Below are 13,398 nucleotides of genomic sequence, written 5' to 3'. Positions count from 1 at the left end.
AAGCTAGAATTAAACCCATCGTCACAGAGAGCATTGGAGAAGAAACAACCAAATTGAAAGAGCTGGAAAGCAAATGTTTTTAAAAACCCAAATCTTAAAACCAACAGTGGAGAAAGCTGAGAATAATGAATTAGCAGAGCAAGGAACCTCTAGATATGGAGGTGAAGGAAGGGAGGGGCTGAGTGAAATACCATTTAAGTACTAAGCACTTAGTGAGCCTTTTCAATTCTGGAACTGGATGGGCCTAAATACTGGGTATTAAAAATGAGGTTATATCAGCCAAACTATTGATGAAGTGAACAGAATTAAAGTATTTTCAATCCTGCTTAGTAAGTTATCTGCAAAATGTGTTTCACCAAAATGGAGGAATAAAGAAACAGGAAGACAAGAGAAACAAAAAAAATGGGAGATCCAAACCCAAGGAGGGATGAAGGGGAGCTCCAGTACGGTGGTGAAGGGAGACCCCAGAGGGACAGCTGTGTGCCAGGCCAGGGGACAACCAGAGTGAAGAAGGTCATGGGTCCCCAGGGAGGAGGCTTTCTCAGAGTGCTGAAATAAACGGAACGTCTGGTGCATCTGAATGTCCTAGGCAGAATTTAGACTCTTGGTGAAGGGTATGAGGTTGAATTCCTAATAAGTACATAGAAAGCCAAGCAAATAACAAAAATGAGGAAAAACACAAGACAATTATTAACTCCTGGGGGGAACAATGTCAAGGAAAGAAAAACTAATCAAAGCTTACAACATAGTCATCATAATGCAAACACTGAATACCAACCTGGTCAAAGTTATGAAATATATATTGGGGGCGTAGGGGATGACTTCCCCAAAAATATATTGGGGGCGTAGGGGATGACTTCCACAGTGAGAATTTGACAGAGAATGCCTAGAACTGGCATATCTAGAATTAGTAATAAGGTGAAGATAAAAGTTACATACCAAAATAATCAGCCCAAAGAGGCGAAATGGTTACTTCTGGGAGGGGAAATGAGAAAGCAGACTAGTATATTTTGTGGTCAACTTTGTAGAATCCTTTGAATTTCTAAACTGCACCTGTATTACTTGGATCTTACTGAGATTAATAGGCTGCGATGAGAAATGATGAGGCCCTAGCCAACCATTCATTCAATAAGCATTTAATGTGTAGCTATGGTATACTCGTCCCTGGGGATTTGGAATAACAGTTGGGGGCAGGGGAGACCCAGTACCAGTCCCTCTGCTTAGTCCAGTAGATTTCTCAGCACAGCCAGGGGGTACAGCAATTCAAACTCCTCTAGTGAGGTATTGACAAAGATAGATGTCTAGATATGTGCCTGTCTTGAATTTCAAAGTTTGTGGCTAGTGGCTTCTGTAGCTTGCCCTGGGGAGGGGTACCTTTGGAAGGTTAGCCTAAGACATGATGGGACCTGAGTAGATGGGGCAGACCACTCCTAAAATAACAATGGCCTTAACTCCAGCAGCCTTCAAGATGGGATGTTTTCTAAAGCACTAGAGTGACCTAAGTCTCGTTTCAAGCATGAAGATCATTGTCCATGCTGCTTTGCTCACATGACCTCATTTAATCTTCACAATATACCTCTGAGGTGGCTACTAATATCGCCACTTTCTAGATGAGGAAACTGGAGCCCAGCAAGATTACATGACCGCCTAAGGTCGCACAGTTTGGAGGCTGCAGAATTCAAATTCAAACCCACCTCTTAAGTTCATGCCCTTCAGCCTCAAAGCTGGAATTTTTCTCAAATACTGGATTGAAAGTTGCAAGACCTGATGCTAGCTCCTGCTTTACCAATAATTAGATGTGATTAATGGCAAGTCCCTTCCCTTTTCAGTGTCTGTTTCATATGTGAAAAATGGAAAGGGTTGGCTCAGATGACAACTAAGCATCCTTTATACTTTGGCAGTCTATGTTAGGATGGGGGAAGCCAATGGGAAAAGGAAATGTATAATATGGTCAAAGGCAAACACTCTTTCCTCTGCCAAGCCTCAATTTCTTCATCGGTAAAATGGGAATTATTAAGATGCACATTATATAGTTGTTGAGCATATAAAATAAGATAATGGATAAAAGGTATTTAGCACTCACCCAGGCACACAGAAAGTGCTCGACACATGTGAGCCCTTAATCATTTCTAAGATGTTCACAGAAGCCCTAACATGCTTGGATTCCTGGTAAGGTCAAAGCACCATGTTTGCAGGAAGAATGACCAAAGCAGAAGGGAGTCAAACAAAATTATTGTTTAACAGAAATGTGTGCTGTTGCCCTTTATTGGTTTTACATACCGGTTAGTTTACGAATACTTTCAGGAGCATGTAAGTGTGAAATTGGAAAGCGTCACTGCAGGACTGCCACGAGCCACCGCACTGGCGATATAAAAGGGGGAGGCGGAGGAAACAGGGTGGGCCAGGGAAAGGGAGAGGAGAAAGACAGAAGAAAAAGGAAGGTGAGCCCAAGGTGTGGAAGGACAAAAGACACTAGGCTGTTTTAAAGTTCAGAGCTCGTTCACCCAGATTTATTGTTGAACACATGCTCTTATTTGACTTTTTAAACATATCCTCTATTCTTTCACCTCTGTGCTTTAGCCCAAGCCATTTCCTGACTGTGTGAAATTCTCATTCCTAGACACAGACGCTGCTCAAGGCCTGCCAAGCTTTCGGGCCAAACTTGAATCTTATTTTCTTTCAGAAGAAATTGTAAAGCATTCGTGGTTAATAAGAACATAGACTTTGGGTTAGCAAAACCTGCTTTAGAATCAAATTGGGTGAACTTGAAGCAAGTTTCTTAACCTAAGCCTCAGTTTCCCAGTCTGTCAAATGCAGATATACAATAACAACCTCCAAGATTACAATAAATAATGAGATAATGCACATGCAATGCTTAACTGTCTACTCAATAAACGTCCGTGGCTATTATTTTCTCTATCGCCCACATTCCAGTCCCACTTTCTCCAGGCCTTGAGTGTAGCTCCCATTATGCTGAACTAGAATTACTGACAACCATGACTGTTCCAGAGGAAAGAAACCATGCTTTTATTTATCTCTGAATCCCCAAAAAGAACCTCAGACACTACCTAACACGCAATAGAAGCTCAGTAAATAGCATTTGAATTGAATGCAATGATTATCACATTCTCAAGCTCATAATTATTGACTATTTCAAGTAGAAGGAAAAAATATCCCCAACAATTGGCTAGAGGTGACCAGGTGATCATGGCAAGGTCACATGTCTTGTTTGGGATAAGAGTGAAGTTCTTTCCATGTAACCATTCTGTGATAGGAACCCTTTGCTCCAATAATAAATGAAAACAAGGACAATAAACAACTAACATGTATTAAGGACTTACTATGTACCAAACACTACTTCTAAGTGTTTTATCCATAATAAATCAGTTAAACTCTCAAAGCAATTCATGGAAAAGGGGCAATTCTTATCCTCATTTTACAGAGGAAGAAACTGAGTAGGGTGACCAAATTTGCCTGGGTTTGAAGGGTTCCGGAAAAGCAAGACTTTCAATGTTAAAATGAAAAAGTCCCAGTTCTAGGCACACTGAAATGTGTATACCCTGACAATGAAGTACACAGATATTAAGTAAATGTCCTAAGGCTAATGACTAGGTGAACAAGGATTATGAACCCAGGATACCCATCACCTCTACTGCAGCACAGACGGAGGCAAAGATGAACTCATTGAGACAAAAAATTAATCAGGTCATAAAATTGGCTGTCCACCACATTTGCCAGCACAGTCTGGATGCAAGTTGGTACTCAAAGAATTGTCCCAACCATGTTCTAGCCATGCTCACCTGATGCTAACATGACCTTAGGCAAGTCATTTAACATCTCTGGGCCTCAGTTGTTTTCATCTTCAAAATGAGAGGTCAAACTAAATCAGGGATGGCAGACAAAAGTAACTGATTAAGCCACTCCTTCCCACTCTGTCTGAACTTGGGCCTCAGGAGACTTCTCAACCCGGCACATTGGGCATTTACAACCCATTTGTAGGAGCTGACGCTTAGCATGATCTCTAAAGCCAGCAGCTTTACCTTCACAGTCTGTTGGCACTAAACTAGCTTCCTGAAATCGTTCTGGTCTCCAGATTTGGCATTCAGACTAACATCCAAGGACAGGGAGCAGACAGATGGCGGCAGCAATGGAAGGCATAGTCTCTATAGATGGGGCTCTGTGTATCCAGGCCTGAGCTACATATACTCACAGTAGAGCATGGTGGATAAGAGCAGGAACTCTGAAGACCACCTATACTCAGAATCCTGGCCCACCATTTACTAGCAGTATGACCTTGAACAAGTTGCTTAACCTGTTTCTCAATTTTCTTAACTACAAGATGAGGATAATAGCACCTACCACACAGGATTACCATCAGAATTCAATTAACTTAATACAAGTAAAACTCCTAGCACATAGTGTTATATGTGTTGGTATTACCAGAATCCTCAAAACCAACATGCAATAGATGCTATTATTTAACTGTTAAATAATCATGCTATTATGTCCAGATGAAGAAACCGAGGTTCAGAGAGATTAAGTTGCCCCCAGTCACACAGCTACTTAAGCAGCAAAGCCAGCTTCAAATGTTGATGCCAAAGCCTTTGCTTTGCCACAGTGCAGCTCAGCAAACACTTAAATACTTATGAAAAGAATTGATGGTGAAATAAAAGTGATTCTTGATTATCTGCAGGGACTTGCCAACCCAGGGCCGCTGTTACCCTCAGTATCTGCTTATTCCCTGTTGGCACTGCTTTCCTAGCTGGCTCTGGAATATCACCTACTTTAACCCCTTGCCCATCCGCACCATTGGTATACAGAGAGGCAATGGCAACAGATTTGAGCACCAGCCTACAGAAAACCAGAATATACTGCTGAGTCTCCACTTGTGAGAAATGGGAGAAAATCTTTAAGATTCTGATTATTCATCTTCCCCTATCAGTAAAATGAATTTTGCTATTTTTCTAGATCTGTATCTTTTAGGGAATTGAGCAAACACAGATTAGAGATAATTGGTAAAGGGATTAAGCATCTAGGTACCTGTGCTCTATTTTATCTAGCTTACTCTCCTAGGGAGCCTCCTAAACATACATATATTTGTGTCTTAATAATCAGTTATTCACAAAAATCTCTCTTCTGGTTAAAACTGAAGTTTCTAAAGCTAATATATTTCTCATCATGCTATTACATCCAGAGAGTGAGCTGGTGCCCATGTTTCCAGCTCATTCCACCAGTTCCTTCTTTTTAAAAACAGAAAAGGTGCTTATAGCTTTACCAAGGAGGGGGCTTGGGCTATCTCTAAGACTAGTGTAAGATACCGGAAATTGGTTCTATTCCTGCCTCTGCTCAAAGACTGCAGACCCAGACTGCTGGTTGGAGCTGAGCTAGCAGTTTGAAGCAGGTGACATAGAACTGGTGTGTTCTTCCATTCGGTGACTTCACATAAGACATAGCATGAAAAGGTCCACTGACATCCAGAGAGCAAGATGTCGGATATCCAGCTCTCCATTTACATTCTTAGAAACCACTTCGATGGCTTCTACCCCTCCTCCTTACTCCACAGATAAGAAAGAAGAAAGCGATCTGGAAAATTACAGATACATGTTTTTCTCCAAGGCTCTTATGTTGCTTATTAGATAAAGTCGGCTTCATCAAAACCAATTACTCTTTACTTTCTGAACGTTTCCTTCCTTTTTAGAGCTGTTGTACTTGTGCCTTTTCAGAGAAAAGCAACCTCTTGGCCAGTAACTGTGACTCTCTCAACTCTACTGGCGAGGAAGAAACCCAGAGTTATCTGGGAGGGGAAAGGGTCCTAGAAAATCATAGTGTTCTTACCTCTAAAATTTGCTCAGTATGCATGTATAAGTGGTGAGAGCAGAATAATATAATCAACCCAAAATTAAGTCTTGGGTTGATTATATTACTAAGTCAGCCTTAAATTTGGGAGTATTAGTACTTTCACAGATTAAAGATTAAGAAAACGCCTCCCAGGAAGGGTTTAGTACAGTGGCCAACACAGACAAAGCACTCTACAAAAGGCAAATATTAATATCAAGGGCAAGCCCTGTTTGCCTTGGTAACAAAGAGGAGGGTGAGAGTGTTGACCTGAATCTGTTTCTTTGCCTCCCCCATTTAGCCGCATCCTTTGCGAACGGCTCTCCCATGCCTGGTCAGCCCCTAGCCTACACCAGGGACTTGGCTCTTCTAGTGCAACGATGGAAGGACCCAGCAACTCAAGAGCTAGAAGGTTAAGGTGATTAAAACAGAGAAAACTGATCAGGCTAGGAGTTACCCCAGTGAGGAGTAACCGAAAGAAACCCTAAAGGGCTTGTGGATGCCGGTGACGCTATTTCTTGATCTAGATGCTGGTTACATGGATGCATTCACTTTGAGAAAACTCAACAATGTCTACAATTAAGGCCTGTGCACCTCTGTGTATGAATGTTACAATAAAAAGGTTAGAAAATAGTGACCACTTCTATCATCCAAAGCATAAAGCAGCCCTTCCTAAGCCACAACTGGATTACAAGCCCAACAGGTCAGTCACCTGTGGCAGCCAGCAGCCTCATCAGTTTACCCCATGGGACCTTAGAAATGCTATAGTTTTTTGGCAAGATTGGGAGGTACTGCTCTAAAGCAGGGGTCACCAACCACCCTCAGGCCGTGGACTGGTACTGGTCCATGACCTGATAGGAACCGGGTCACGCAGTGGGAAGTGAGCGGCAAGCGAGCGAGCAAAGCCTCATGCGTATTTGCAGGCGCTCCCCAGCGCTAGCATCACTGCCTCACCTCAACCTCAGGTCATCAGGCATTAGATTCTCATTGGAGCACCCATTCCTGGTGCCAAAAAGGTTGGGGACCACTGCTCTGGAGTACCAAACGAACGACATCCTCCTCAATCACACGAGTTTACCTTAAGGTTCTTCCTGTGTTACATGCCATTGAGTTGGCTGACTCCTGATGACCCTGTGAATGAGTGATGTCCACAATGTCCTGTCCTCAACAGCCCTGCTCAGCTCCTGTAGACTCATGCCTATGGCTTCTTTGATGGAGTCAACTCATCTCATATTCGGTCTTCTTTTCTTGCTGCCTTCTATTTTCCCCCAGCATTATTGTCTTTTCCAAAGAACCTTGCCTTCTCATGATGGGCAGCTTCAGCTTTGTCACTTTTGCCTCCAATGATATTTCAGACTCAATATGCTCCAGGGCCTACTTGTCCTTCTTTCTGGTGGTCCATGTATCTGTAGCACTCTCCTCCAACACCAGGTTTCAAATAATCAATTTGATTCTTATCAGCTTTCTTCACTGTCCAACTTTCTCATCCATACATAGTAATTGGGAATACAAGTTTCTCTATCTAAGGTTAATTTTATTTACTCAGTTTTTAATCAGATTCTTTTATCCTCTTCGAGAAGGAGAAAGTACACTTCATTTAAGGGTCAACACCCCTAGACTGCTCTTTACAAAACTGTTAGTCTTTGACATCATTCCCTATCTTGCTAACAAGCAAATGTCTAGTACATCCCTCCCTCCTCCCTAACTTCCTTCTCCTACATTCACTGGAGGGAAAAACCTAAGATAAATCTCAGTCATCTATCAAGTCAATAGATATAACACAGACTACATGCTGTTTTTCTCTTTTAAAGTTTATTGTTATTTAAAAAAAAAAAAACTTATACTTTTTACATTTTACATTCACCTCTCAGAGCATTTAATGGTACCAGTTAATGATGTTATTGTACAAAAAGCCCACCAGCTGCTTGAAATGGCTGCAAATTTTTTACCATGTTCTGGTATTAAAGTGGTTTAAACTCTTTGGAAAAATTGGTGTAACATTAAGTACTGAGATTTCAAATTCTCAGATTAGAAACAAGATTTTTAAATCAGGAGGAATTTTAGTAAAAATTCAAGGCTAAAGGGAAATGTTAATAGAAAAACAAAAACAAGAATAGTGTAAAAAATAGTATTCCCCCCAAGATAGGTAAAAAAAAAAAAAAAAAATGCAACCAACTCCCCCCTCCCCATTTCTCTTAGAAAAGTCACCCAATCCTGAACACAGGGTCTTTCACACAAATACGAGTAATATGATTTGTAGATCAGCCTCTGGGATCTTACTCTGGCCTTAGTTAGAAGTTTGTTGTTGTTTTTTTTTTAATTAAGTTACGTTAGGTAGTTAGACATCCATAAATACTGGTATCCAAACAAATGAAAAATATCCTGGCTTTGGTATGGCTATAGAAATATGGAAATTCTTCAAGAGGACACTGTCTTAGGGACAGAGAGAGTGGCACACAAAACTCCCAAGAGGAGGTAAAATAAATATTGGGACACATCCGTAGCAAACACTGTGTATAATACTTGAGGCAAATGCCTCGAATGAAACACATGTACAGGTTCTTCGTCAGAACAACATACACACAAGTTCTGGATCAGAATAGTCTGGACTAACCTATATCGAAGCATCACTTGCAGGACATAGTTTGAACTTGGGAATTCATCTGGTGCCCTGGGGTCTAGTGAGACACAAAGACCTTCTGGAATAAGAATGGCCAGCTGGACTAAAGCTGGCCCCTTCTCATTCTAGGAATCTCAAAGTGTGTTTCACCTTTCTAATTAGTTTCGCCCATCACAAAAGCTCCGCCATCTCCTAAGGACGGGGGCTCTTCCACCCCTGGTCACTACAGGGGCCTGTCCCCGTGGCTGAAATGCTGATTTTTCATCTCTGGAGCAACCAAATAAAAAATCTTCTGGGATCAGGAATATAATTTACTGTACTGTGTCTCAAGTCTACTTCACATGTTCCTACATTTTCACGATTTCATGATTTTAAGGGTTGTGAGACAACTGAGGTGCAGAAGGCAATGATGGGGCCAAGACCACACCTAAGCATGGCCTCAAACACCCTCAAATTCACAGAGAAAAGGCCGAAGTGCCCAGACCCTGGTGTTCAGTTACTTCACAAATGCACAAAGGTGCCACCAGACAAGGCAAGAAAAAAAGGCAACTTGTTGCTGCTTCAATGCTGAACCCACAACGCTCAGAGATATAATCCTTTAGCAAAAAAAAAAAAAAACAAACTTTGGTGTACTGTTAGGAAGACAAGACAACCAGTAAAAACAAAAACCTTCGACAGCAATACACACTAAGTATATCTAAATAATTTCCATCACAGAGAACTAGATAACCAATAGCTGCCTGCTATTATGGGATGTTACACACATCATAGTGACAACTGAAGCAAAACGGATCCTCTCTTACAGCCAAGGCCGCCAAGAAGAAATAAGAGGTGAAGGCCCTGTTGACTGTGGACTTGGTTCGCTGTAGTAAACATCCTAGGAATGGGGGAGTCAGGGCGGAGAAGAAACACAGAAGGCCCAGGCAACTTTCGATCAACAGCATCATTTATCCTGTTTTCTAAATGAGACTCCAACACCAGGGGAAAAAAATGAGGAAAAAATAGATTATAAATTAAAACAAAAATATATCTGTACAAGTCTTTACTCTGAATCAGTATGGTTTGGTCTCTGTTGAAGCCAGGACTTCGGAGGTGATTCATATGTCATTACAGCCCCCAACTTACTCTGAGGTGTGTACATCAAGAGACAACACGAGGGAATCAGTTGGGACTGAGGGAGTGAGTTACAAGGATCTCCTAGGATGTGTAAAGCCTACTGACTGCCTACAGAGACGCTAACACTTGCTCTAACTCCGAATACTTTAAAAAGAGCGTAAGGTGGCAACTAGGATATAAAAACTCCTACCATCCAATGAATCATTTCTCCAGTTATAGGAATGAGGGAAGGGGAGCAAGGAGTGAAGGGGAGTCTGTTTCATCTGAATATATTAGGAAGAGTGTAGATTTAGTGGCAGCCATGGCAGAGCTTTGTCTTTGACCTGGGCCAGATGTCCTAGAAGATGTCCTGGGAGGCTGACAGCGCCAACAACAAGGTTCCACGGGTTTGGAACGGCCAATGTGCAATAGCATCAGTGACAAGAGGACAATATGAATTATGAGTGAGAGTCTGTAGATCACTGATTATTCCACTATCAATCTCACCTCCCCGCCTTCCACAGATAACCCAGATAACCAGCCTGTGGCAGGTACCTCTTCACCTACTTGGGAGCAGGCGAGAGAAATGAATTACAAATGAAAATGTCTGAAATGACCACTTCTAGCTTGAGATAGAACAAATGTGTTTGAATAAACCATTTGCATTAGATAACATTTAAAATATGGTACCTTGAGCACATTACGAATATAAAATGCCCCCTGCCCCCAACCCCAATTACTTCAGTGCACATAGTACCCCAGGCATATCTTTCCTGTTGTTCAGCCAGTAGAATGGACGGCGTGTGCCAGATGTTACGCAAGGCATTTATTTTTCTGAGAAGGCTGAGAGCCAGGAGAATTAATCTCCTTCTGCTAGGACCTCTGCCCCAAGCTTCTGGGGAAACAGTGAATCGGGCTCAACAAGGGACATAGCTATGTGATCCACTAACCAGATTTAAAACATGAAAATGATTGTAGATTATATCCCTTTCTGCTCCTCTTCTCATGGTAAAAAGACCTAAAGATAATTTTCAAAAGCGATATCCCTTCGAACTCAAAGGAGGCTTAAAAACACACACACACACACAGCCAAAAATAAAGAAATAAGTAAATCAAACTCCAAGTACTCCTGTATAGTCTCATGGTGACTGTGGCTGGAAGAAGTCAAGGCAAGAAAGAATAAAACAAAAATGGAAGTGACTGGCCGCAAAAGTGCCTTGCAGAATCCACAACAGTGTTCTCCATTTTCCAAGGCCAAGGAGCAATTCCAAAGTTAAAATCTTTCTATTAAGAATAAAACAAAACAAAACAAAAACAAAAACAAAACACTCCAGAAATAAGATCAAGGGAAGTAGAGCACTGTAGAAAGTCAAGCCGCTGACCTCCGGCGGATCACAAAGAGCCCGCGCTGAAGCTGGCCCAAGTAAATCCTCATCTTGGTGCTGTCACTTGTCTTTCTCACCCAGATCTGCAAGGGAGAAGGAAAGGAAACAGGATGAGAGAGGGTAATACTGAGGAGTCAATCTTCCAGAGAATCAACATATTTGCATGAATTAGTGTGTGCAGAAAACTGGCAACCTCTTCCCATCAGCTTGTGAGGCCTTCCCAAGCACCTCCTCGGCCTTTGGCCCTCCTAAAAGCTGGCCGCTGGCGCAGAGAGCGGGCATCAGCTCTTGAACTCATTTCTCCCAGCCTCATCTCCCTTATACCTCTGATTAAAAAAATGGAAAGCACAGTGGTATTGGGTTCCGTTTTGGCCTTGATCTTAAGGACACTTTTTGATTTGGTTTGATTATAGCATTGTCAACATTTGAGATACATATATTCATGAACATAAACTTTCAATCGAATTTGGAATATTTTCCTTACCCCAAGGGACTTCCATATTATTTAGCCTTTCAATACTCTGGTTTCCTGGCAATTAAGGCTAATGGTTGTAACAGGAAAAAAAAGGAAAAATAAAAAAGATGCCCTCGAGTGAGCTAAGGCCCAATTAGAATCACAAGAAGGTTCAATTAGCTTAAGACAGCCCTTCCCTCCTGACCACATCATTCTCCCACAGAGGGAATCAGATGTCTTGCATTTTACAGGCAGGTGCATCCTTCTGTAGAACTGAGAACGAACTCGTGCAGCAGGGGGACTGCCAGAGCTGACAAGTGGACTCCATCGGCAGCAGCCCGGCAGCCAGGGATGGGAGGGAGAGCTGCCACGCCGGCAAGGGGCTGCTGCGCTCTGTGTGCCGGACACTGTGCCTTCTCATCCTCAGAACCCCACAGAGTAAAGACTACCGTTGCCCCACTTCATAGAAGAGAAAGGCTGAGGTTAAGTGTTGGATGTGAATCCTGACACTTGACATCAAAGCCCCTTGCTCTTCTCCACTAAACCAGCCTCTGACTCTTCTCACCGATTCTCTCACATGTTTAATTAACATGCAATTAGATGAAGCCAAAAGCATAATTTTTTAAATAACTGCATCACACTCATATATGCAAGTACAAGTTTCCAGATATATCTTCTCCCTCCCCCATTCGGTTTTCAAATTTTAAAAAAGCTTATTTTCAGTTTCATCTGAATATCTTTATTGTGATTATTTAGCAACAGAGAGACTTTAAAGTCAAACACACTGGTTTAAAAATAAAGACCGCATATAAAGCTGAACCTCTAAAAGACTTTGCAGAACCATTTTAAATTGAAAACTGACCCCAAGGAAGGTTGAATTGGGAGTCACCAATTCAGCCTGTCACAACAGGCTCCAAGGCACCCACCAAATCTGCCCAGTCAAGTTATGCAAAGGCCAAGTAGCTCCAGTGTCACTTAGGATTTGACCTGAAAAATGGGCTGGAATACTTCCAACAAGCGAGACATTTTTTCCTATTACCAGAGCTGCATGCCTCTGATGCACTGAGGCTTCTCCCCTCCAGCAGATATGTCTGTGTCGCTATTTCCTTGTCAGACCTTGTTGACACTCTATTATGTCAAAGGGTGACAATCTTCAACAAAGACAAAAAAATACCTAACTTGCATTTTATTTTCCTGAAAAATCTCGAGGTGTCACTGAGAAGACTGCTCAGTTTAGTTTGGGAACTAGGAGGCCACATGTGCTTTGTACAGCAGCCCACGTGGCCAGGCGCAAAGCTGTTGTGAAATCACACCTCTTGCTGAAGAACAGGAAGTCTCTGTATTAGACCTCCTGTTCTGGTTCTGAGTTGGCTTGAGGTGACACACAGATCCTGAGCCCGAAGAAGAATGACATTCATTTGTCTGGAAGACTCTCCCTAACTAAGTAAATAATCACATTTGTGGGCTTTTTCAATTCAGGAAGCTGGGAGAATAGAAAAGGCTCAAGTTATTCCATAATCCAGTTTCATTAGATTTACTGTGCACCGGCACAAATAAGTTACATAGGGCAGACACCTAAAAATCAATTTCTTTGCAGACACTGGTGGACTGATAAAAGATCAAGCCAATCTGGCTATTAAAGTTTTAAACACTTTTTAACTACTAACAATACACGCTACTCATTGCTGACATCTTCCTAACAAAGGGCCAGTCACATCATCTTTGAGCATAACCCTCTGAACAGACTTTAGAACCAGTCTCCATCCCACAGCAGCGGCTGGAGAAGACTAACACCTTAATGGCATGAGCCTGGTAGCTCACTGTTCAGAGGCACAACAGGACATGTCAAATTGGAGATGGCAGGTAAGTGTAGTGTGAGGGTCAGATTAGCCCAGCACCCATTTATTGAGCACTTACTGCATGCCAGACCCTGTGCCGGGTGCCTCATTACAGCCTCACAGTACGAAACAAATCTATTAGTACATACGAAAGCTCTAGAGAAATAACAA

The 13,398-nt window shown here is 42.1% G+C and overlaps 1 protein-coding gene across 1 annotated transcript in view; it reads right to left on the bottom strand.

Annotated features, from left to right (window-relative positions):
- Window positions 1–8,133: 8,133 nt before the first annotated feature.
- Window positions 8,134–13,398, bottom strand: part of SUDS3 (SDS3 homolog, SIN3A corepressor complex component) — a 32,463-nt gene continuing 27,198 nt past the window's right edge. Inside the window, exon 12 of the mRNA XM_011355841.2 lies at window positions 8,134–11,018. Within this exon, the coding sequence (XP_011354143.1) occupies window positions 10,920–11,018 (99 nt within the window). The 3' untranslated portion in view covers window positions 8,134–10,919. The remainder of the gene's footprint in view (window positions 11,019–13,398) is intronic.

The sequence above is a fragment of the Pteropus vampyrus genome, unplaced genomic scaffold, assembly GCF_000151845.1.
Source record: "Pteropus vampyrus isolate Shadow unplaced genomic scaffold, Pvam_2.0 Scaffold23, whole genome shotgun sequence".
NCBI classification, from domain to species: domain Eukaryota; kingdom Metazoa; phylum Chordata; class Mammalia; order Chiroptera; family Pteropodidae; genus Pteropus; species Pteropus vampyrus.
This window is presented reverse-complemented; position numbering and strand designations above follow the sequence as displayed.